This window comes from Lolium rigidum, chromosome 3 (genome assembly GCF_022539505.1).
Source record: "Lolium rigidum isolate FL_2022 chromosome 3, APGP_CSIRO_Lrig_0.1, whole genome shotgun sequence".
Lineage (NCBI taxonomy): Eukaryota > Viridiplantae > Streptophyta > Magnoliopsida > Poales > Poaceae > Lolium > Lolium rigidum.
Window position 1 is genome coordinate 386,120,779 of NC_061510.1, and position 25,772 is coordinate 386,146,550.

Here is a 25,772-nt window from a genome sequence, read left to right on the forward strand (position 1 = left end):
ATTAGGGGATGGTTATGGGGTTAAAAGGCCTCCCATCCCCGTTCTCCGCTATAATTGTGTATGCATATGAGGTGCTATATTTTTATATGAAATACATTGAAATATCGTGTTTGGTGTAGTATATTTTAGTAGTATATAATATATGACACTAATTTTTTTTATCATTTTACGATCTACATATTAAAAAAGTTTCTTTTTTTCGTGTGTAAAAAATATAAAATCATGAAATTATAAGATGATCATTTGAATTTTGCCTTTTGATGGGGAACCCGATGTCTCCCCTGAACCCGATGGGGTGGGGATGAGAGAAAAATCTCCTCGGTTGTTAAATGGGGATGGAGATGAGAAGGCACTCCTCGGCTAGAGGGTTCCCGAGCATGGTGCGAGTAGCATCATACCAACCCGCATCATGTCTGGGAACCCTCTAGTCTCATTGATCTACAATAAACGTCTAGTGTCCTCAACAGTTGGGTTCTCAACTACAATTCGTCGAACACCCCTTTCACGGCTCGGCGAACAGTTAGGGCTATTTATCGAACATGTCCTGGGTGTCGAGGACGGCATGCGTTTCCTGCAGATGCACAACCTACAAGGATGGGAGCGACGCGAGCATGGCCTCTCCACTACAATAACTCAGAGCCTGGAGCGAGGAGGAGGCATGGCAGAAAGAGACCTGGTCGACAATGGCGATGTGGCGCGACAGTGGTAGGGTGGCGGCGGCGTCCTAGGGCTGCATAGAAGGGACAACTCGTGACGCGAGCGAACACTCTTCGATTTTGCTATCTCTAGCGTGCGGGATCGGCTAGGAATATAAGGTCACGAAACTCGTCCGCGCAAACGTATTCGTGGCGCAAATTTGGGCTACGTTTGCCTCCCCGCGGACATGTCAGTTATTTTGCGTCGGGGCGTTGGGCCGAGGTGCAGACCTATTTTTCGACTGCGCGAACGCAAACCATTGGTTAACCTCCGATTGCGTGGGCCCGCTGGAGATGCACTTAATGGGTTGTGCAATTTCCTCGAAGGCAGAGAGCACTGTACACATTCACAGACCGAAGGCGGAATCTAAGAATACTCAAGTGACCTCTCGCCGCTCACGGCTCACCACGAGTCACCCCGCTCCGCGCTGCGCCGCTGCAAGATCCTACCGCCAGAGCTTCTTCCTCCCCTCCCTTTCGCTCTCCCTCCAAATCCTCCAAAACCTCTCTCCCCTTTCCCGCGAGGCAAAAACTTCAAAAATCCTCGCCCCGCCCTCTTCTCTCCTCAAACCCTAGGTCCTCGCTTCGCCGCCGCAGAGCCGGAGCTTCTCCCCCGCCGCCGGCCATGGAGGCGGTGGTCGTCGACGCGGGCTCCAAGCTGCTCAAGGCGGGCATCGCGCTGCCGGACCAGGCGCCCGGGCTGGTCAGCCCCCAGATCCCCTCGCGCCGCCCCGCCCCGCCCCGCCGATCCGCTCTAACATCCGATGTGTTTTTGGTCCACTCCAGGTGATGCCCTCGAAGATGAAGTCGGAGGCGGCGGAGGAGGAGGGCCAGGCGCCCGACGGCGCGGCCGTGGTCGAGGAGGTGCACCCCGTCGTGCGCGGCTTCGTCAAGGACTGGGACGCCATGGAGGACCTGCTCAGCTACGTCCTCTACCGCAACATCGGATGGGAGATGGGGGACGAGGGACAGATCCTCTTCACCCAGCCGCTCTTCACGCCCAAGGTGATGATGCTTACGCCCCTCTCTGTGCTTGGTTTGTGCGACTTTGAATGTGCTGCCTAGTTAGTGGACTCTTAGGAGAGCAGGTTCATGGTTGGGTTTCAATGTGCTGGATTAGAAATTGGGGATCCATTTTACTGGGTGCTGTGGTGGTAATGTGGCTATGAGTGTCGGACACAGCAACCCCTAATCCACATGATTGCTCGTATATGTCTATGGGATACATCCATTTCTTCTTGGTGTCAGTGTGAACCATACCATTACGAAATCTCAACAAAGCGTTTCCGCAAAAAAAAAAAAAAAAAAAAAACTCCAAAAAGCAAAACGAAGAAAATTACATGATATCAACAAAGTGATTCGAATGAAAAGTCCACTTCTCAACCGTGAGTTCTAAAACTGTTCGAAGTTCCAATGCCACCCCTTTACAACCTTCGGTGGTGAATAATGAGTGCTTTCATGATCCGACGTGCATGCCATATCATAAATCCAACCAACTCTGTTAACCGGACTGGTATCTTTGTGTTAAAACCACACTGAGCTCTACCTGATTTGTGTGATGACATGCTGACTTGGTGAGTACATGCTAAATCCTTTTGTTGTTCCGTATTTAGTCGGTTGATCTGAAGAGTTGTATTTATCTTATCTGCATTGAGATCATGAACTCCAAAACCCCAAAAAAAATTTGGTTACTCTGACCAACATATCCAGCATGTAAAACGTACTGCAAACATGATTTTTGAGTCGCTGAGTCAAGTCAAGTCGCCGAGGCTGAGACTCGTGACTTGGTGACTTGACTCAGCGACTAGGGCTTGTATAATCGCCCCAAGTCGCCTAGCATGTAATAGGAGTTTTTTCCATCTTTGTAACATCAAACTTGTAACAGAAGACTTGTAAAACATACTGAAATAAAGAGTATTACTTACTTCTTGGTTGTCCATCTGTCCAAGTTCTTTTCCTTGATGATCCATGTTTCTTGGAGCTGAAAAACATTGACACATAAGAAAAACACCAGCAGTTCTACACTTTTACAGAAAATAAGCAAGCATTAATTTAGTTCACTGCATTCAACAAGCAAATAGCAATCATGTGTCCAAAACAAGGCACACCAGCCGCAAACCCATACGCATGGCCCTAATAGCAAATAGATAGTAGATACATCCAGCTAGCCGCAAATCCACACTCAGTCACTCATCATAGTAAGAGTAACGGAGATGATCATCTTCTTCATTGTCTCTCGCATCATCATCTTCACCACCACCTTCATTTCCACCTTCATCTTCACTTGTTGAATAATCTTCAAGCTCAACCTCAGGAACAACCTCCTCTTCCACTTCAACTTGAGTTTCCACCACTCGAGCTCGAGAATAGTGGATGTTAGCAGTACCAGCAGCGGGCTGACTCCCATGTCTTCTTAGGTTGTGCAAAGGACCTTCAGATGCACCAACTGCTGCATCAACTTCAGCCCAAGTGATATCAGCACCCTCATAAACTGGCTGGGCATTAGCATCAATCCATTCATTTTCCCAATCTAGATCTTCTAGGACTAATGGGTCAGACCTAACCCCTTTGGAGCCTTCCTCGCGAAGCTTCTGGAACCTGTCAGCGTTCTTCCGATTGTATTGAACAAAGGTCAGATCGTTGAGTCGTTGGAACTCCAACCTAGGTCTCTTTTTGCTATGGATCTGAAACAACATACAACAAGAGAACAATAATTATTAGTTCTTACTTTCAGCTCCACAAGTCCATATAATTAAAGAGAAAACTATGATCTAAAAACAGCATAGAAGAGAACTTACATTTGCAAAGGCTGACCAATTGCGCTCACAGCCAGAAGCTGAAGCACAAAGGCTAACAATGTGCTTTGCCAAAGATTGCAGCTCAAAAGCAAGTCCACCATAAGCGCCCCACCAAAGAACTAAATACAAATGAAGAAAATGTTAGAATTTGCAAGTTAAGCTAGATAGCTGTTGTAAGTTAAGAAAGATAGGTGCTAGATTCTTACGAGGACTCTTTTTGGATCGGTCCTTGATGGCCAACTTTGAGCTGAAACATTCACCTTCACCTCTCTCATAGTCATCGGCTAATCTGCTAATCAAGCTTGCTTTATCATCATTGGGCTCCATGTGCACTAGCACCTCCTTGAACATATGCCTCAGCTTTTGACAATATCTTGCATTCTCAGGCTTAGCTTTGAGATCATAGAATCTGTTGGGGTTTAAGAATAGTGCAGCCCCATACAACTTCACACCCATTTGGGATTCCCACCTATCCTCAACTATTTTGATCACTTTCTTGAGCAAAGTTGGCTTCTCCTCTATTGCAGCCTTGATTTTGTCCTTCGCAAAGTCCATCGCAGCCATTACCTCAGGCATGGCTGGCCTCTCATCTCCATCAACAATCCTTAGTACCCTTAGAAGAGGCAGAGACACTTTCATGCAAGTCTCCACAGAGTTCCAAAAATTAATGGACAGCACATCTTCTTGAACCTTTTGTCCCACAGGTGAGGTTGACAACTTCTTATTGTTATGCCAAACATCACCCACAAACAACTCTTTTAGAGCTTGCTTGTGTTTGTGCAAGCTTGCCAAGTTGAGGAAATTTGTGGCAAATCGAGTTGCCCCAGCCCTCACCAAATCAGCATTGTTGGTCTTCACTCTCATTTCATCAAGAATTTTGATATGCCAATAGATGAAAGTGGTCACCCTCTTGCCATTTGTAATGCATTCAGCAAATTGCTTGATCTTGCAAATTGACCCCAACATGAGGTTCAAACAATGGGCTGCACAGGGTGTCCACCATAATGTTGGGATCCTATCCATTAGGACTCTGCCTGCTGCCTTGTAGTTAGCGCCGTTATCTGTGCAAATCTGAACCACATATTGTCTTCCAACGTCATTTATCCTTTTCTCCATTAAATCTGCCAATAGTTCTTTGTCAGCTACTACGCCTGATATGTTGACACTATCAATGAAGTAAGTCCCAGCTGGACTATTGACAAGGAAGTTCACCAAGTGCCTACTCCTCCCATCAGTCCACCCATCTGACATTAGTGTGCATCCATACTCTTGCCAAGTCATGCTTATCTCTCAATTGTGTTGTCTTTGTCTTTGCTTTCGCAAGGAGTGGAAGCCTAAGGGAATGTACTGTTGGAGGGATGTAGCCTGGACCATACTGCCCAGTGGACTCCAATGCAATCTCAAATGCTCTTGACCGAGTAACATTGAAGGGAATGGCATTGGCATAGAAGAAATCTGCCCAATGCTGATCAACTCTATCCTTGTCCTCAGAGGTCCTTTTGAAGCAACCTGCGTTCAATGCTGCTTGAGAAGGATCCTTTGAGTGCCTTAGCTCAATGACTTCTTCTGGACTCTTCCTAAGCATCCCAGCAATTGTTCTTGTAACCTTTTGTGGGGTTGGTTCACTTGGGACAGATTCTGCCTTGCGTTTTGCTGGTGTCCTGCTACTTTGAGTTACTGCTGCGTCATCTTCAGAAGAATCACCTCCTGCTGCACCACCTCCATCGACTTTACCATCCTCTGCAGTAACATTGTGCTTCTCTGCATATGCCCTCATATAATCCATCATCTCCTTTGAAACAGCCTCAGTGACCTTCTTGCATTTGTGAGAATTCTTTTTCCCTTTAATGCTAGCCCCAGCTAGGTGGCGCTTGAATCTTGCTATTCCACCATGTATATCTCTGGCACAGAATTTGCATATTATCCTATCTCTCCTGTTCAGGTCATGCCAATACCCATATTTCCATCCGGGGTCTCCCGAGCTTGCCCTACGCTTAGGATCATTGGATGGATCATATGGATCAGGCACAGGTCCATTGCCACCAGCTGGGATAATCTGATTTGCTTCAGCTTCAGCCATCTCTATTTGACACCTGCAGTAAACAAAGCAGCAGCAGCACACACAATCACTCAATTAGTGCTGCAATTGTGCAAAAGACTTGAATTTTGAGAACAATTCCACCCTAGGTCACAATCACAGTAACAACAACATGATATACAGAGGCAAATCACTCACAAGCAAGTCACTCGATCACAACTCACAAGCACAGCAGCGAAGCAACATGTATACAGGCATACAGGCATACAGCCATACAGGCATACAGCAGAACATACAGCAGAACAAATAGAGAGGGAGGGGGTCGTACCTGTGCAGCGACGGTTGAAGAGGACGGAGGCGGAGGTAGAGGATGCAATTCGTCGGAGATTGGAGACGGCGGCGGCCGTAATCAGCTCCTGCGGGAGGGGATCCCGTCGAGGGAGGTTGGAGGCGGCGGAATTAGGTCGAGCAAGCGAGCAGAGGAGGGGGTCGTCGCCGGCGGAGGTCAAATCGCGGCCGATTTGAAGGTCGCGCGTCGCCGGCGAGGGGCAGCGTCGGCTCCTAGGTCACGACCAGCAGCCGCCGTGAGTTCCGCTCCCGCCCTTTCCCTCCCTTTCCCTCTCTTTCTGTGTGAATTCCCGCGCGCTCGCTCTGCACGATGGGTACTTGTAGCCCTCCAAAAATTTCTGGCACTGGGCCCTGATCTCACCGAGTCGAGCGACTCCTGGCTCAGTTCCGGCGACTAATCGCGACGAGCCATCGGCGAGTCGGCGAGTCGGGCGACTTGCTCCATGAGTCAAGTCGCGTTCGCGACCCGCGCAGGCAGCAATCGCCGACTCAAAAATCATGACTGCAAATCCTAATGCTGTATTACTTACTAGGAAATTATAAATTTGCCTCAATTTTGATGTTCATTATAAATCTTATAGGAAGTTTTGTTAGTGTCCAACCTTGCCATGCAAAGTTTCACCAAAAAAGGGGCCACCACAGTTAGGCCAAGTTGCAGCTGGAATCTAGTTTATGACACGCTGGCAAGGGGGCTAAAACGTGCAGTAAGCCACAGTTGTGTTGGTGAACCGTACTCACACCTGAGAAATTGTTGCACAACTAGAGTTAGGTCTGGCACGGTTAAGTATGAAATCAAACACCTCCTTAGATCCGAATTTGAACATGTTATAAGCTGTATCATTTGGAAACTACCAATATTTTGTGCGCAGTGTTCATTCTGGTCCAATGTTTTCCATTGTTCCACATGTTCATTATTGTAGGAATTTGACAAACTTGTAGCATATTGCATTCTATAGCCCTTAAGGTCCAGCATTTGGATGTTGTAACGCACCATAAAAACTGGTCAGTTACAGAAGTCTTAACCAATTCTACCTGTTCTATCAGAAGGGGATGGTCTGAAATGGTTATATTACAAAAAAGTAGAGATTGTAAGTGCTTTTGAAAAGCACCCCACAATGCCAACTGGAGCTTAAGAAAGTTTTCCATTAAACTATACTCCCTCCATCCCCATTTACATTGTGCACGCGAATTTCAATATTCAACTTTGGTCATCAATTTATCCAAGAAAACATAGGTTATATGCTACAAAAACTATAACATTGAATTCCTAATTGAATGCTATAATTTTTGTGACACTCACGTATTATTGGTCAAATGATGGTCAAAATTAAATCAGGGAACACGAGGGCGCTATGTAAATAGGGACAGAGGGAGTAATACAATCTCTCTTTCCCGCAAAGTTTCCATGTCAGCATGCCACTGAGTCTACTTGAGTCAATCCTGGGGTGCCATGACAATAATTAGGCAAAATAGTTAGGCATGTCACTTTGTTCTAAATCAGCAACAAGTAGTATGGATCGGAGGGGGTAGTAAATAATATATCTTGTGTCAGGAAATATGTAATTATACCTCATGTGACAGCAAACCAGGACATTTAGCAAGATAACTTCACAACAAGTACAAAACATAACGGCAATTAGCATCTAGCAAGTCCATGTAGCATACGATGATACAACAGCAAACTAATATGGTGGTAGATGATGCCATGACTCAACACACATCCTCAAGCCTCGAATCATTTTGGATTTCGATGTTCTGGATTTAAAATAGGGTCTTTTTTTGCGGGGAAACAAAATTAAAAATAGGGGTTCAGTTATACTGGGTGTCTGTATTAACCATGTCTGGACTCTGGAATGTGGTCATGAATGTTGAACAAAGCAACCTAATCCATGTAACTTTTAGACGAAAGGCGGATCGCTAATCCGTACGAGACCTCAAAAAAGCTGATCCTTATGGTGGCATATGTACTTCTAAATTTTCACCAACCTGAAGGACATTGGCTATCACTTTTATGCATAGGCTATCATGCCATTACAAATTTCAGAGGGCCTGACATTGACAAAGCGAAATGAAGAAATTATACACTATCAAGAAAGTGGGTCAATGCAAAAAGCCCACTCCTCAACCATGAACTCTTAAACTGTTGGAGTTAAAATCCTGACCCTTTACAACCTTCGATGGCATAACAAGTGCTTTGTTCTGACGTGCATGCCACACCATTAAAACAAATCAGTTATGTTGACCGAACTGGTAAAGTCTTGGTTAAACTTAGACCACACTGAGCTGTAACTATTCAGTCTGTGCCATACTTCTCTTTGTTATCTGTCTACTGTTTTGGTTGATGACGTGGTGATTACGTGTCAAATACTTTTTGCTGTTCGAGTAGTGGATTAAATATGTTATGGGTGTGCTTGGATTTATCTTATCTGTGCTGAGATCAGGCACTCTGAAAGTTGACGAACATATCCATTTGTGAATTTTACTGCAAATCCTGGTGCTAAACTACTCACTAGACACTTCTATCTTTGGATCAATACTGATTTGCATTATAAATCTTAAAGTAAGTTTTGCAAGTTGCCAACCTGGCCATACAAAGTTTGGCTAGCAATGTGGCCACCACAAGTTAGGCAAAGTTACACCTGGAATTGAGTCTAATACGCACGGGCAAGGGGTACTAAAAAAGTACAGTAAGCCACAGTTGAGTTGATGAACCAAACTCATGCCTAAGAAACTTCTGCACACTAGAGTTAGATTTGGCACGGTAAAGCATGAAATGAAACACTCCCTAGAGGCCTAGACTAGAGTTTTAACATATTATGGGCTTTATAATTTAGAAATTACCAATATATAGTGCCTACTGGTCATTCTGAGCCATTGTTTTTCATGTACTAATATTGTAAGAATGGGAGGTAGTCATAGCAGATGTTGAATGATAGGTCATATGGTCCAGCTTTTGGATGTTGTGCTGCGCCATGGAATTTGTTTACGGGAGTGTTTATCAATTCTACTTGTGCTATGAGAAGAGGATGTTAGTAGAAACTGTAAGTCTTTTTGACAGACCTTCGCAATGCCAACTGGAGCCTAGGTAAGTTTTCATCATTCTGAAGCTGTATTACAATTTCTCTTGCTTGCACAGTTTTCACATCCCTGGGTCGAGTCGTGCCTGGGGCAACATGGTGGTGGCCTTGGTTGTAATTAGGCGGTGGGCAAAAAAAATATTGATGTGTCAGAAAAAATGAAGTTACACCTCATGTGGTAGCAAATTAGTAGATTTAGCGTCTTAAATTGCAACTAGCTTTAACATAACTTCAGCTCAAGTTCCATAACATTGCATCAAGTAGCATCTAACAAGTCCATATATCATAGGAAAATAGAACAGTGAACTAATACAATGGTAGATGTTGCCATAACTCCCAACACACACCCTTAGGCATAAAATCATTTTGTATGCATGGTGGAATAACGTCTTTAAACTTCAGCGGCAGCCTCCTCTTCTATATCCCAATGCATGGCAATAAACTTCCTCTATTTAAGTAGTTTCGCATCTCTTTCCTTATTTCTGCGGTTAAGAGAGGACGAAGTGGAGGTATATGTGGAGCAGAGGAAGAAGAGAAGAAGTGGTGGCTCACCAAAGTGGCGGCAGCGTTGTAAGCTTGGCAGTGATGGCATGCTCCGAGTGGCCGTGGCATCCCCCCTTCTGCAGTGGACTCGGTCCTCTGTCGCACCCAGCAACTCCACTCTAGGAAAGCGACATAAGCAGCTCACGGTGACACCAAGGTTGCCTGAGTGTTGCCAATAATTTCTGGGTGTCCTTCTAGCTCTGAATTCCTGAGCATTGCTCCAAGGTGTCCCCCTCACACCGCCTGGTGTCTTAGTGATGAAATAGCGAGCCTAGGCAATGTCATGATAAGATTGCTCCCTTGTTTGCTAAGCCTTTCCCATTTGATGTTGTCCATTTTCTTGGTGTACCTAATGCATTGGCGTACCATCTTTTTGTTGTCTTGCACTTGGTTCTAATTTTTCAAATCTATCATGCTCTGTGCAGGCTCTCCGGGAGCAATTGGTCCAGCTTATGTTCGAAAAATTCAACGTGTCAGGCTTTTACGACTCTGAACAGGCGGTGTTGTCACTTTATGCTGTTGGTCGCATTTCAGGCTGTACAGTTGACATTGGGCATGGAAAAATAGGTAATATCACCAAATCAGTTGTACCGTGGCTTCAATCGCGACCTTGTTGATTCTACATGTGGCCTTTGTGCAATGTCTGTTTGATGTGATAGTTGTTCTGAAGCGGTAGACGTTATTTTCTGTTAGTTTTCTGATTTATGTATTCATTCTACACCAGACATGATGCAAACCAGCACATATCGAAGGCTTGCAGGGTTGATGTCACCTAGTGATTGTCCAACACAATTTTCACCTAGTGATCTTTAAGCACATGCAAGAACATCATATAAGGATGACACAAAATCTTGAAAATTGAACTCCAATGATTCTTATGTTAAAAAGTATTCTTGCCTTATGACCATGCCGCTTGTAAATTATTAATATAGTATACATAGACATTCAGTGTTATCTTCTGTTCTGTACGTTGTACATATCGTGTCATGTTTGATTCCTCTTCAGATTATTTACCATTTTTCTGCAAATGTGTTGTTTAGGAATAATCTTTGTTTACTCGAACAGTGTGTTCATCTTCTTCTGTTCTTGTAACCAAGTAGGGTTTTCACAAAGTGGGAACTGATGTAATTTTTTTTCTTTGCCATCAGTAAGAACAAAATAACTTCATTAACCAAGAGCTTACTCCAGGAAGAGAAAAAGTTGGAATTATTCATGGGCCTGTGAGTGAATAGTAGTGCTCTGAATCTGATAGCTATTTTTATTAAAAAAATCCACCTATAGTTTATTTATTCAGCAATCGAGATGTAAGGCATAATATTGACCGCCCAGTGCATGTTTTACTACATTAACTGGAACAAGTATTATTTCTGTGTGTACTGGTGGTCAAACATGATTGCAATCAGAGCTTCAGGTGTACTGACACTTGTATGTTACCAGATATTGCTCCAGTTTGTGAAGGTGCTGTTCAACATGTAGCATCAAAGAGATTTGAGATAGGAGGAACTGACTTGACAAACCTGTTTGCCCAAGAACTAAAGAAGTCCAACCCATCAGTAAACATTGATATTTCTGATGTCGAAAGGCTGAAAGAGCAGTATGCATGCTGCACAGAAGACCAGTTGGCCTTTGAAGATATAGGGAGCTCATGCCAGCCAGAAAAGCACACTCTTCCAGATGGACAGGTTGGTTATTCACTTATGTTAGCTTTGGTGCAAATGTTCCCAAAGCACTCACCTTGTTCCTGTTACATGTATCTTAATGTGCAATTTCTATCTTCTTAAATTCTTGATGATTATGAACCTCATTAGATTGATTAAATGCATTGGTGTCTTTATTATCCTGAATCTATGCAACTGGTTTTATCTAAACACTTCTTCTTTTTTCCTCCAGGTTATAACAATTGAAAAAGAGCGTTATATTGTTGGTGAAGCTTTGTTTCAACCAAGTATTTTGGGCCTAGAAGATTATGGCATTGTTCATCAGTTAGTTACCAGTGTTTCAAACGTCGCAACAGAGTACCATAGGCAACTGCTTGAAAACACCATGTTATGCGGTGGCACTGCATCTATGACTGGTTAGTTCTTGTTTTCCTCTGTTAGATGTCTTTTTCTTTCTTAGAACTCTTGGTGTATGACGGCTATAAATACTAGTAACTGCCACTCTTTACTGTTCATGAATGATAATGCGGAATTCCTGTTAAACATGGTATCATCCACAAAATACATTCTGTATAAAACCGATATTAACTTCAGTCATGAAAAGTGTGGTGCATGAAGTGATTAATCTAAATTCTAGTGGTGTATGGCCATTGCAGCAGCAGTGTAGTTTGCTTCTATGCTATATGCCAGAACGGAAGAAACGGGGCTATGTCATTGGGTTATGGATGATAATATATGCTTCCTGTGGAACATGGCATCATCCAAATTGAGGAATTACATCCTGTATTCAAAAAATAGTGACCACAGTTATTAAAATTGCATGCTATATGAAGTGATTACCTAAATGCTAGTGGTGTATGAGCTATGCAGCAGCTTTGTTTGCTTCTATGCTATATGCCAGAACAAAAGAAATGGGGCCATGTCTTTGGGACCCGAGAATTTCATTTTGTTGGATGGGAATCAGAATCTTATCCAAGTCTTGAGAATATCATGTACTCCTGTTAGTTACCTCCCTGAGGATAAGCTGACAAGCAGATAACGCAATCAATATTGTGCTGCATGTGTGGTGTTGGTTAGAATACTTAGAATGTCGCAAACTGGTTACAGTTAGGTTCTTTTCTCCAGAATATATGGCTAGACATTTTATTCAGAAGTTCAGGTAATTGTTACTTGTAAATACAGCTTCGATGCATGGGACAACTGTTGGCTTGCATTATTTTGCATTGCTTACACGCATACACATTTATTTATTGTAACGAAGTTTCTCATTTAACACGTTCTAACCATTTGAAATCCATCAATTACTAGCTAAAACCTTTTGAGATTAATAACCAATGTTCACAGTGGACAACTAAACACTTTGCTTTCTTTTCTCAAGGTTTCGAGGACAGGTTTCAGAGAGAGGCAAATTTGTCTGCTTCAGCAATCCGCCCATCTCTTGTAAAGGTAACTCCCTCCTCCCTACACTCCAGTGTTCACTCCGCGTGTCACTAACGATCTGTGTGTCCGTTACTAACCCGATCTGCACTCATCCAGCCCCCAGAATACATGCCTGAGAACCTACCAAGGCACTCGGCCTGGCTGGGCGGCGCGATACTTGCCAAGGTGGTCTTCCCCCAGAACCAGCACGTCACCAAGGGCGACTACGACGAGACAGGTCCATCCATCGTCCACAAGAAGTGCTTCTGAGAGCCGCAACTCGCAAGGTAGGTTTCCACGCTCTATACTGAAGCCACCAGATGACTGATGTGTGTACCGTGTACATTGTACGTGATGGCAACTGAAACATGAAATGGTTTTGCTGCAGGCTGCTGCTGCTGCGTACGCTCGAATCTGCAGGCTGCCCTGTAGGGGCCTGTGCTCAGTCCAACTCTCGATACTGGTGCAGTGGTGCCCTTCGTCCTCTGGTGCTGAGGGCGGCTCTGAGCTATTCATGGCCTCTGGTTTAGATGTGTTGTTGCTACTAGCTAGCTAACTATTCAGATTGCAGTAGAATCTAAGATTGGCGTTGATTTATTGTTAGGCCAATTTGTACCTGTCGTTCTAGGGGAGAGAAAAGTTAGTGAGGTGCATCTCAATGGTTAGTTGCGTAAGCTACGTTCTGCTGTTTATCCGTTTCAGTGAAGCCTGTGGAAATACGCCTGTTCTGTTTACAGTACTTTATCCGTCTAGAAAGAAGTGACCCAAAGATTTGCATGTATCTACACGACTACACCGCGCATCTCATGTTTCAAACAACAACACCGCAACGGGTGTTGGATGTTTGCCACGATGTACTCATATACTCCATCTGTCTCATGAAAATTGTCTAAGATTTATCTAAATTTGGATATATCTAGACACTAAATAGCGATGTACTCGTGTACTTTCTCCTTATGAAAGTTGTCTAAGATTTGTCTGAATTCGGATGTATATAGGCATTAAATAACAACTAGATACATCTAAATTTTAACAAAATCTTACAATATACTTCCTCTGTCTTATGAAAGTTGTCTAAGATTTATCTAAATTCAAATGTATCTAGACATTAAATAACAACTAGCTGTATCTAAGTTTTAACAAATCTTAGACAAGTTTGATAAAACGGAGAGTCTCTAGACGTGCGCATTGGCGTTGGCAGGACTGAGATCCCAGGACCCAGGTGGTTCATGGTGGACGGTCAATGTTTTACTTGGTGCTGGAGTTGTTGTCAATTGATATCCAGGTCCGATCTACGGCATCCGGCCCCCGGACATCCTCTGCCATTGGTAAGCTATAGTAAATGTTTCCTACAGTATCATGCTCAAACTGGCCGCCCCTTTATCTCTTCCCCCGTCCAAAGGAAAAGCGCCAAAATTTACTACAGTGCCTTCACCAATCGATCTGCGTCGTGTCAGCAAATGATGCAGCTCTCTCAAGACGAGAGAGGAAATTATTCAGTTTTACTTACCTGGCAGCACCGTACGTGCTGTTTGGAACCCCACCAGTGTCTGTGTGACTGTCCGACTCTAGAAAGAAAGAAGTTAACACTATGCTAAACCCTATAATGAGCAGTTCCTGAATCCTGATGCCAACCATCCACTGATGAACCTCCGACAGCGACATGACATGCCTCCATGTATGTCCATCGCCATCTGGATTTGATCTTGGTCTCGTGGTTGCATGAACAAACAGTGTCCGATCTGGCATTGTTGTCCAGCAAAAGCTGCACGCGGTCTACCCAGATTATTGGCTTCCTCTGCTAATGCGTTTGCAGATTAGGGAGGTGCGGCCAATGGAAGTCGTCGATCTTGTCTCTGGTGGGAGCTGCTAGCGCGGTTTCGCGGTACGTTTAGGCTGCTCGATCTGGCTCTGGCCAGCTAGCTCGCGGTCGTGGTAAGAATGGCCACTAATGTGGGGTTTTGTCCTATCAACCAGACCTGTCTTAGTCGTTGTCGGGCTAACGCTAAGTGCGCACGGGGACAGCCAGACAGTACTCCGGCAAGCTAACATACTCATACGCGATTTATCGTTTTCATTCTCTAAAGTATACACTTTATTTCATGTCAAACTTTGACCAAAATACTGAGCATCAATATCTCGATTAGACATGACACACTTGACATTGTTAGATTCATATTGAGGCCCGTTTGATTCAAATAATTTGCATACGAAATTTATAGGATTAAATCCTATAGATTTCCCTATGATGTTTTTTCATTTCTAGAATTGATTCCGTGGGAATTTTTCCTAAGCAATACTTTGCACTCACATTCACTCATACATCTTTTCTGTGGTGGAGTTAAATAAACTTTGGTTCCTATGAATTTCCGTACCATTTTAGTGGGCATGCCATTGCATTCCGATGTTTTTTCCTATCCCGCGAATCAAATAGGCCCTTAAAACACGTTCTAATCATACACATTTTATGTTAAATATTTCTTTGCATGGGTTAATTTTGGTCAACCATAATTCTTGAAGTGCCTATTCATTGGAGTGGAGCGAGTGCAACTACCTGACATGCAACACTACACGAAAAACGGTTTTTGCTGGGTATGCAGCTGTTTGGCGAGTATATTTTGTTAGAAACTCAGCAAACAACTGCTTTGCCGAGTGTCAAATAGAAACACTCACCAAACAACCCATATTTGGCGAAGTTATAGATAATACTCGGCGAACATAAGACACTTGGCAACACTTTCCGAAAACACTGGGCAAACAAAAAATACACGGTAACTATGAAAATACACTCGGTAAAATTGAATACTTGGCAAACCTTGTGGACAACTGGCCGCCGTGGCCGCAGATAATGCCACCGTGACGGAGAGTTGGCTTCGTCGAGTGTCCCAGAAAGGTCAATCAGCAAAGATTTGAAACTTTTTTCTTGTTTTTCTCGCCCTTGTTTCGTTTCAAGCTGGGTTCTTTGCCGAATGTAACACTCCAAAAAACATTTTTATCTGTTTCTCCATTTTCATTGTATAGTTCATTGTATGTGAAAAAGTTATATAAATGAGCTCATGTTGTGCACATATATGCATCTTGCAATCCAAAATAGTGTTGCCAACTAGAGTTTCATTTTCTTTGCACAAATATCATATTTTATTTTCTAAGTGCCAAAATTGAGTTTTTTGTTTTCTAAGTGTCAAAACCTTGGAATGGCAACCAATGTTGACGAAGCAAGAATTCGATTCTTTTGGACAAAAAATCATTTTTTGTTTTCTAAGTGCTCAAATCTGTTTTTTTGTGAAGCTGCTACAAGAAGGGAAATGTGAACTTGTGGAAAACCCTATCTACATAAATACCAGACCACTTATATAGGATGTTTCACATCCATGCTGATGATGCTAGCTTTTGGGTAATTTCTCGTAATCTGTTCGACTTCATGCCGATTTAGCAGAAAGCGGGCTAAATTTGAACTACGTGTCATCTTTCGTTTCTTTATGTTTTTGGTTTTGCAAAAAATAGTTTTTAGGTGCACAAGGTGTTGTTATAATGGAGATGTAGTGTCGGTTCGCGAGGATATAAGACACAAGTTTATTTTTATTTTTTTAAATCTGGATTTCTATGTAGAGAGAACCATGAGTACAGAGTAGGAGTAAAATACACGGCGCATACCCAAAATCGGCAGTTTTGCTTGCCTCCATCACCGTACTCAGGAATACGCATTCTACGGTAACTAAAAACGGTTACAAGGCCCATCTACGGTCACTGGTGCCACATAGAGCATCATATTCGCTAACGTGGCAAGTTGTGGACCCCAAATGTCAGGTCCCAACTGGGTTCAAGCACACAATATTTGTAAAAAGCCCCCAAACCAACTAGTCTTTGTCACTACAGATCCCTCCTCAATTCTCCACCATCAAAACAAAATTGGAATTAGTGATGAGGACATCCCTACCACACTACCACCTCCGTCATTTCCAAATGAAGATGAAGCTGCTGTGAAGCTCAAGTCCAATGAAGTTCGGATTGGACCTATTAAAAGGGCTCGTGTGAAGCTACTTAAACAACAGGTGAACTTGTTCCTAAACGATACTTTGATTGATGAGAATTTTATACTGCCTAAGTCATGTTACTTATGTATCATCAGGTATGAAGAGGAGACAAGCATCGCACGAGGAGGAGAGAAGCAGCTGGACGTGAAGATGGACGTGAAGCTGGGCATGAAGCTGGACATGAAGATATTCCATGGACGCGCGAGGGAGGAGCGGGAGGCATACGCGAGAGGAGAAGAGAAAGTCCAGGCCGACCCAGCACCCGGTCAGACCGGCCGCCACGCCGGCGCGCCCGGTCCCTGGCCCAGTACGACCGGGCGGCACGCCGGATCCGGCCCGGCGCCAACCGGAAAATCAGCTGATGCCAACCGGGAGGGTTACTGCGCTACAATTCACCCGCCCGGTCAGCACCCGGTCCCTGGCCCGGTTTGAACCGGCCAGCCCGGTCCCAGGCCCGGTCGACCGGCACCCAGACCAGCCGTGACCGAGTCTGTCTCGACCAGATCTATTATGGGTCGGTAATTCTCTTACTTTTTCGACCTGAGGTCGTCCTGGACGCCTATATAAGTGCCCAGGACGCCCCCAAAGTTGCTTTAGACCACGTTTAAGATAAACCCTAGTTCTTAGTTGTTTGCTCTGCAAGACTAGATCTGAAAGTCTTGTGTAATCTGCTGTTCCATTGGGAATTAGAAGGTTGCAACTTACCGCTTCATGGTCGGCGGCTACGTGCGCAAGTGTGTGGAGTTGCGAATATCTTGCAGGGTTGAGAGCTGTTGCATTGGCGACAGGGACCAATCGAGAGATCTCGTTGCGTCATACAAGTTATCATCCACGTCATCAAGTTACCTCCGCTGCTATCACCCCGTGATCATCATCACCACCGTTGCCTACTGAGAAGATCGGGCAACCCCTTATCATCTTGGTATCAGATTTCCAGTTTTCCTCGGTAAGCCATCCACAATCCACCCTATAGTTGAGTTGTGAGTGTTTCCTATCCATAAAAAGCCATAAAAAGTTAGGGTTAGGGTTTTTCATAGCCTTAGATTGCACTAATTTCGAGTTTTAGTTGCTTTTCATAGTTGTTTTTGCGTATCTTTTTCTTCCATCTAGTTGTTAGGGTTTGAGTCTCTACTATCATCTAGTTTTAGTTTTGTTACTCCGAGTCCACATAGCATACAATGTATTTGTCCAAACCATAGCCACAACCTTTCTATATAAGTTACTAGGAACTTCCCGAGAAGAGACTAGTTTTACCGCTCGACAGGCTGCTCATTAGGGTTTTGGTGCTTTTGCATTATCTGTTGGCCGTGTTATCAAGGAGTTGAGTCATAAAATAAATAAAAAACAGAAAATTGAAAAGAAGCAAAAAGAGCTACATAGCTGCGTGTTATCCAAAAAGAAAAGTGAAGTGCTAGATGAACCAAGTGAAGGCCTAAGTTTAGTTTACTGCACCAGTAGTTGAGCAATCTTGTGCCTGTCTCGTTGAGCTTTGCTAGCGTCTCTCTAGTGCATTGCAACCTTTTTCCCACATATAGTTTCATTGCCATATTTATCACCTTGTGTGAGTATCATTGGTTGTCTACGGTCAGCGCTAGAGCTTGTTATTGGTGTAAATAGGTAGCTCACCTATAGCCTCACATATATCCTGCTTTGCCGTGTGATTTGTTCCTATACCCTTGATATTCGCTTCGCTACATTCGTGCACTAGTTGTCACTACAAGTGGTAAGCAATACTAATTCACTTTGGAGCGGTAAGATTTACTTTTCTTATCAGTTTTGAGTGAGTTGTGAGAGTACCACCATATATATTTGTTTTAGTGCACTAACCTACTAACCATGTCTGCTAGTGATGAAAAAACTGTTAACCAGGAGAACAAGAACCCCGCAGATTTGATGACATGGAGGGAGTATGAGGCTCTTCGTAATGAGATGCGACGTGAATTCCGCACTCAGGATGATGAGCTTCGGGGAACGGTCCAAGGGATCTCCCAGAAGCTGGATACTACATGTGAGACCGTCACTACAATGAAAGATCAAATGACGGATATACAGCGCAGTCTTCTCGATTTGCGACTAGCTGTTGAGAATTTGACCGCACAACAACAACAAGAAGACGACGACGATCCTGAGCTTCAAGATGACGCACACAATGCTCGTGGTGCGCCACGTGGTAATCGTCCTCGTGGATTTGCTGAACTCCGACGTCCAGGTCGTGGGTTTGAGGAAGAAGATGGATTGGGTAAGCCTAAGAGCATCTCCACTCTTCCCCCCGACGAGGCCCCCGAGCGACGTTTTTTCCATCCGGACGGCGAAATTCAGCCCAGTCGCGCCCCCGGTTCCTCTTTTTCGTCCGGATTTGGCCCTTCATCCATCCGGCGAGCCCACGCCATCCCCGGCCCCCCGGGGCGCGCTCGGGGACTCCGGACGAGTGAAAAGCGGGGAAGGGCCCGATTTGTCGGTGACTCGATGCACAAACCCCACCGCCACGTCGCTCAAAATCTCCCCCACCCCTCGTATCTCTCTCGCCGCCGGCACCACCCCGCCGGCTTGTTGCCCAGATTCCGCCGCCTTTCGACGACAGCCTATCTGGCTGCTCTTCCGCCGGCCTGTTCTCCGACTTTGGCCGGCTCCTCGTCGCTCGCGGCTCGGGTTGCCTCGACCACGCTCGTCGGTGTTCGTCCATTTGCCTCGCCGGCCATGGACTCGGACGAAGAGGAGGAGCAGATGTTCGTCGAGCTTATGCAAGAAGAGATGGCGGCAGCCGCCCAAGACGACGAGCACATGATGATCCTCGGTTGCTTGGCAAGCATGTACGCCGGACCGGCAACCGGTCGACGTGGTGGGTCGGCACCGAGTCGCCGGAAGTGCAAGCCGAGACGAGCGAATGGAGGGCTACCGCATGTTGTACGCCGACTACTTCGCCGACAATCCATTGCACGGTGAGAGTGTTTTCCGGCGTCGTTTCAGGATGAGCAGAAAGCTATTTCCGCAAATTGTGTATGCCATCCGAGACTTTGATCCCTACTTCGGATGCAAGGCGGATTGCACTCGGTTTGGTTGGATTTTCGTCACCGCAGAAGTGCACGGTGGCTATGAGGATGCCGGCGTATGGAGCTCCCGGTGATACCGCAGATGACTATCTTCGGATGGCGGAGTCCACCGCCCTTGAATGTTTCTACCGGTTCCGCAGGGCCATCATAGCGAGTGTTCGGGGACTACTACTTGAGATCACCCACTCGTCGAAGACACTCAGAGGATCCTTGCAACCAATGAAGCTAGGGGTTTTCCAGGGATGCTTGGAAGCATTGACTGCATGCATTGGCTATGGAAGAACTGTCCGTTTGCGTGGCAGGGAATTTACAAGGGTCACAAAAAAGGCTGCATTGTGATACTTGAAGCAGTGGCTACCCATGATCTCTGGATTTGGCACTCTTTCTTTGGTATGCCTGGATCCAACAATGACATCAACGTCCTAAACTCGCTCCCCGGTCTTTTCCAAGCTTGTTGAGGGTCATGCTCCCCGGTGGACTATGTGATCAATGGTCGGCACTACAACAAAGGATACTACCTTGCAGACGGTATCTATCCAAAGTGGGCAACATTTGTGAAGACTATCTCCAACCCTAGCACCCCCAAACTTTGCGAGTTTGTCAAGAAACAAGAAGCTTGCCGAAAAGACGTCGAGCGTGCATTTGGTGTCCTCCAGCAGAGATTTGTCTGTCGTCCGGTTCCCCGCTATGACTTGGTCGAAAGATCGGATGTGGGAGGTGATGAACTGCTGTGTGTGCCTACACAATATGATTATTGAAAATGAGCGAAAGCATCCGGTTCCTCTGGCTGAGCAAGAAGCACCATATGAGAGAGAGGGTCCTCTTGCACAGCCTAATCACCAGGTGCCTCCATCATGGGCCGCCTTCTTTGCTATGCGCCGGGAGATTCGAGACTCTACAATGCATCACTGCTGCAAGATGATCCGGTGGAGCACATATGGAGGCTCCGAGGCAACGCCAACGCCGACGCCAACTAGTCTGTCTTAATTTGTTTGAAAAATTGTGAAATTGTGTGCTTCATTTGTTTCAGCACTTGTTAAACATTGTACCGATTATCGCCGAATTTGTTTCAGCAATTTTCGTACTTTTGGTCGCCGAACTTGTTAAATTTTATGTTAAATTTGTTTGAAATATGTCAAATGGTCGAGGTTGGGGGTTTCCTGCCGGGGGGACGGCTGGAACTTCGGCGCTCCCCACGCCAAATCTTCCTCCAATCCGGACGAAAATTTCGCCGGATTTGGGTGTGGGGAGCGCCAACGAGTGGGGATGCTCTAAGTTCTTCATACCCAAGTTTGAAGGAGGTGCTGATGTTGAAGAATACCTCACTAGGGAGCTGAAGATTGAGAAGTTATGGCGCCTACATAATTACACTGAAGATAGGAAGATCAATCTTGCTTCTTCCGAATTTAATGGATATGCATTGCGTTGGTGAGATCGATATGTTAGTGCTCTCGAAGAAGATGGTGAACCGCCTATTATCACATGGCGTGCTATGAAGGTGGCAATGACCGAGCGTTTTGTGCCCACAAATTATTTGCGCAATATATTTGATAAGTTGACCCTATTGAGACAAGGTGTGAAGACTGTTGATGAATACTACATGGAGATGGAGATGCTCATGCAGCGTGGTCGTGTCAAAGAATCACTTGAGATGACAATGACTCGTTTTCTCAATGGTTTGAAGTATGATATCAAAGGCATTGTTCGTCATTACAGTTACACCACTATGAATGCTACATCATGCAAGAGAAGCTGAATCACAGTTGGCTGACGAAGCTAAGGTGAAAGGCCGTACTACGGGAGCAGGGCGTTTCACGCCTCGGGCGCCCCCATCGACGGCGTCGGCGCCATCTACGCGCTCCGCACCTTATTCTACTCCATCTAGCAACCGGTCTCCTATGTGCAAAACACAAAGAAGTCCGAATCTGCTGCAAGTACGAGTGGTTCTAGCATGTCTACTACGCCCAATCGCTATATGAATTGCCATACATGTGGTGGCAAGGGTCACTTTCGAAGGGATTGTCCTAACCGCAAGGTCATGATTATCAATGAGGACAATAAGTATGAGACTGGAGATGAGGTTGATCCAAATGCTCTAGAAGATGATGACTATGACAGTGATGGTGTAGATGCTTATCCGTCTGAAGCTCGCACTATAGTTGTGTCTCAGCGTGCTCTTAACGTATTGCCTAGTGCATCTACTCAACGCTGCAATTTGTTCCAAACAAAGGCTTTAGTTGGTCCTGACAAGACTTGCAAGGTCATTATTGATGGCGGGAGTTGCCGCAATTTAGCAAGCAAGGAGTTGTGTACCAAGCTGAAGTTGAAGTATCTACCGCACTCGCATCCATATTATATTCAGTGGTTGAGCGACAATGGTGAGATGAAGGTAAACCACATGGTGTGTGTTGAATTTGCGATTGGACCGTATAAGGATTCCATTGATTTTGATGTGGTTCCTATGACGGTGTGTCACCTACTATTGGGTCGGCCTTGACTCTATGATCGTTCTGTGCAACAAAATGACCGTGCCAATATATATCACTTGGAGTTCAAGGGCAAGAAAATCAACTTACAGCCTATGTTACCACAGCAAATTGTCAATGAATCTCGTCAGAAAGTTGAAGTAAACTTGGAGGATGCTTCTTTAGATAGGCGAGAGAATTGTAATGTCGTGAGTGATATAACGAAAAGTGAGAGAGTGAATTCCTTGGTATCATTAGCCGCCAAAGATGAGGCGGGATATGAACAGGTATGTGAAGAGGTGCATTACTTGCAACAAGTCCAAGTCCAAGCTGAAGCCTCACGGTTTGTATACTCCTTTACCGACACCTACTACACCTTGGGAGGATATTAGTATGGATTTTGTGTTGGGTTTTCCGCGTACTAAAAGAGGCCATGATTCTATATTTGTGGTATTGGACATATTTTCTAAAATGTCACATTTTATTGCCTGCCACAAAAGTGACGATGTGTCGCTTATTGGTAACCTGTTTTTCAGGGAGGTTGTATGACTACATGGAGTCCCGAAGACTATTGTTTCTGATCGTGACGTAAAGTTTATGAGCTACTTCTGGAAGACGTTGTGGAGAAAGCTGGGGACGAAGCTACTTTTTAGTACTACTTGTCATCCCCAAACTGATGGACAAACTGAAGTGGTGTATAGAACATTGTCACAACTGGTGAGATCCATGATCAAGAAGAACCTGAAGGAGTGGGAAGAGTGTTTGCCGCCTGTGGAGTTTGCTTACAACAGGGTGGTACATTCTACCACAGTGTGTCCTTTTGAGGTGGTGTATGGTTTCAAACCCATTACTCCACTTGACTTGTTGTCTTTGCCTATACATGAGAGACTTAATATGGAGGCATCCAAGAGGGCAGATTTTGTGCGAAAGATCCATGTGAAGACTAAAGAGTTGATAGAAAAGAAAGGCAAGAGCAATGCTGCAAGGATGAACAAGAAGCGCAAGGAGATGTTGTTCAAGCCTGGTGATATGGTCTGGGTACATTTTCGCAAGGATAGGTTCCTGATACGTCTCCGACGTATCGATAATTTCTTATGTTCCATGCCACATTATTGATGATATCTACATGTTTTATGCATACTTTATGTCATATTTATGCATTTTATGGAACTAACCTATTAACAAGATGCCGAAGAGCCAGTTGCTATTTTCTGCTGTTTTTGGTTTCAGAAATCCTAGTAAGGAAATATTCTCGGAATTGGACGAAATCAACGCCCAGGGGCCTATTTTCACACGAAGCTTCCAGAAGACCGAAGAGTCAACGAAGTGGGGCCACGAGGCGGTCAGAAGGTAGGGCGGCGCGGCCCAGGTCTTGGCCGCGCCGACCTGTCTCCTGGGCCCCTCGTGTGGCCCCTTGACCTGCCCTTCCGCCTACAAATAGCCTTCATCGCGAAACCCCCGCATCGAGAGCCACGATACGGAAAACCTTCCGGAGACGCCGCCGCCGCCAATCCCATCTCGGGGATTCGGAGATCGCCTCCGGCACCCCGCCGGAGAGGGGATTCATCTCCCGGAGGACTCTACACTCGCCATGGTCGCCTCCGGAGTGATGAGTGAGTAGTTCACCCCTGGACTATGGGTCCATAGCAGTAGCTAGATGGTTGTCTTCTCCTCATTATGCTTCATTGTCGGATCTTGTGAGCTGCCGAACATGATCAAGATCATCTATCTGTAATGCTATATGTTGTGTTTGTTGGGATCCGATGAATAGAGAATACTATGTTATGTTGATTATCAATTTATGTCCATGTGTTGTTTATGATCTTGCATGCTCTCCGTTATTAGTAGAGGCTCTGGCCAAGTTTTTGCTAGTAACTCCAAGAGGGAGTATTTATGCTCGATAGTGGGTTCATGTCTCCGTGAATCTGGGGGAGTGATAGAAACCTCTAAGGTTATGGATGTGCTGTTGCCACTAGGGATAAAACATTGATGCTATGTCCGGGGATGTAGTTATTTATTACATTACGCACCATACTTAATGCAATTGTCTGTTGTTAGCAACTTAATACTGGAAGGGGTTCGGATGATAACCTGAAGGTGGACTTTTTAGGCATAGATGCATGCTGGATAGCGGTCTATGTACTTTGTCGTAATGCCCAATTAAATCTCACAATACTCATCATATCATGTATGTGCATGGTCATGCCCTCTCTATTTGTCAATTGCCCAACTGTAATTTGTTCACCCAACATGCTATTTATCTTATGGGAGAGACACCTCTAGTGAACTGTGGACCCCGGTCCATTCTTTACATCTGAAATACAATCTACTGCAATTGTTCTACTGTTTTCTGCAAACAATCATCATCCACACTATACATCTAATCCTTTGTTACAGCAAGCCGGTGAGATTGACAACCTCACTGTTTCGTTGGGGCAAAGTACTTGTTTGTGTTGTGCAGGTTCCACGTTGGCGCCGGAATCCCTGGTGTTGCGCCGCACTACATCTCGCCGCCATCAACCTTCAACGTGCTTCTTGACTCCTACTGGTTCGATTAAACCTTGGTTTCATACTGAGGGAAAACTTGCCACTGTACGCATCACACCTTCCTCTTGGGGTTCCCAACGGACGCGTGTTGTACGCGTATCAAGCTCTTTTTCTGGCACCGTTACCGGGGAGATCAAGACACGCTGCAAGGGGAGTCTCCACATCGCAATCTCTTTACTTTGTTTTTGTCTTGCTTTATTTTATTTACTACTTTGTTTGCTGCATTATATCAAAATACAAAAAAATTAGTTGCTAGCTTTACTTTATTTACTGTCTTGTTTGCACTCTATAACAAAAACACAAAAAAATTAGTTACTTGCATTTACTTTATCTAGTTTGCTTTATTTACTGTTGCTAAAATGGGTACTCCTGAAAATACTAAGTTGTGTGACTTCACAACCACAAATAATAATGATTTCTTATGCACACCTATTGCTCCACCTGCTACCACAGCAGAATTCTTTGAAATTAAACCTGCTTTACTAAATCTTGTTATGCGAGAGCAATTTTCTGGTGTTAGTTCTGATGATGCTGCTGCCCATCTCAATAATTTTGTTGAAGTATGTGAAATGCAAAAGTATAAAGATGTAGATGGTGACATTATAAAATTAAAATTGTTCCCTTTCTCATTAAGAGGAAGAGCTAAAGATTGGTTGCTATCTCTGCCTAAGAATAGTATTGATTCATGGACTAAATGCAAGGATGCTTTTATTGGTAGATATTATCCCCCTGCTAAAATTATATCTTTGAGGAGTAGCATAATGAATTTTAAACAATTGGATAATGAGCATTTTGCACAAGCATGGGAAAGAATGAAATCTTTGGTTAAAAATTGCCCAACCCATGGATCGACTACTTGGATGATCATCCAAACCTTTTATGCAGGACTGAATTTTTCTTCGCGGAACCTATTGGATTCAGCTGCTGGAGGTACCTTTATCTCCATCACTCTTGGTGAAGCAACAAAGCTTCTTGATAATATGATGATTAATTACTCTGAATGGCACACGGAAAGAGCTCCACAAGGTAAGAAGGTAAATTCTGTCGAATAAACCTCTTCCCTGAGTGATAAGATTGATGCTATTATGTCTATGCTTGTG

At 44.6% G+C, this 25,772-nt stretch overlaps 2 protein-coding genes across 2 annotated transcripts; one reads left to right on the plus strand and one right to left on the minus strand.

Moving 5' to 3' along the window:
* The first annotated feature begins 1,320 nt into the window (after positions 1-1,320).
* Positions 1,321-13,293, plus strand: LOC124704458 (actin-related protein 7). The gene is made up of 8 exons (XM_047236713.1): positions 1,321-1,398; positions 1,482-1,700; positions 9,925-10,066; positions 10,937-11,181; positions 11,390-11,573; positions 12,536-12,603; positions 12,694-12,863; positions 12,965-13,293. The coding sequence occupies exons 1-7, from the start codon at positions 1,321-1,323 to the stop codon at positions 12,844-12,846; spliced, it is 1,089 nt and encodes a 362-aa protein (XP_047092669.1). The 3' UTR covers positions 12,847-12,863; positions 12,965-13,293.
* On the minus strand, positions 2,548-4,470 carry LOC124704457. The gene is made up of 3 exons (XM_047236712.1): positions 3,700-4,470; positions 3,494-3,612; positions 2,548-3,379 (listed from the first exon to the last, which is right to left on the minus strand). The coding sequence occupies exons 1-3, from the start codon at positions 4,457-4,459 to the stop codon at positions 2,882-2,884; spliced, it is 1,377 nt and encodes a 458-aa protein (XP_047092668.1). The 5' UTR covers positions 4,460-4,470; the 3' UTR covers positions 2,548-2,881.
* Positions 13,294-25,772: the final 12,479 nt, after the last annotated feature.

What these genes read in the sequence shown, in the direction of transcription:
- LOC124704458 (XM_047236713.1), top strand. Translation starts at nt 1,321, where the DNA reads ATGGAGGCGGTGGTCGTCGACGCGGGCTCCAAGCTGCTCAAGGCGGGC. An exon ending in AGCCGCTCTTCACGCCCAAG is followed by an intron (nt 1,701 to 9,924) that starts GTGATGATGCTT and finishes TGCTCTGTGCAG; the next exon opens with GCTCTCCGGGAGCAATTGGT. An exon ending in TGGCACTGCATCTATGACTG is followed by an intron (nt 11,574 to 12,535) that starts GTTAGTTCTTGT and finishes TCTTTTCTCAAG; the next exon opens with GTTTCGAGGACAGGTTTCAG.
- LOC124704457 (XM_047236712.1), bottom strand. Translation starts at nt 4,459, where the DNA reads ATGTTGGGGTCAATTTGCAAGATCAAGCAATTTGCTGAATGCATTACA. An exon ending in CCGATCCAAAAAGAGTCCTC is followed by an intron (nt 3,613 to 3,699) that starts GTAAGAATCTAG and finishes ATTTGTATTTAG; the next exon opens with TTCTTTGGTGGGGCGCTTAT. An exon ending in ATTGGTCAGCCTTTGCAAAT is followed by an intron (nt 3,380 to 3,493) that starts GTAAGTTCTCTT and finishes ATGTTGTTTCAG; the next exon opens with ATCCATAGCAAAAAGAGACC.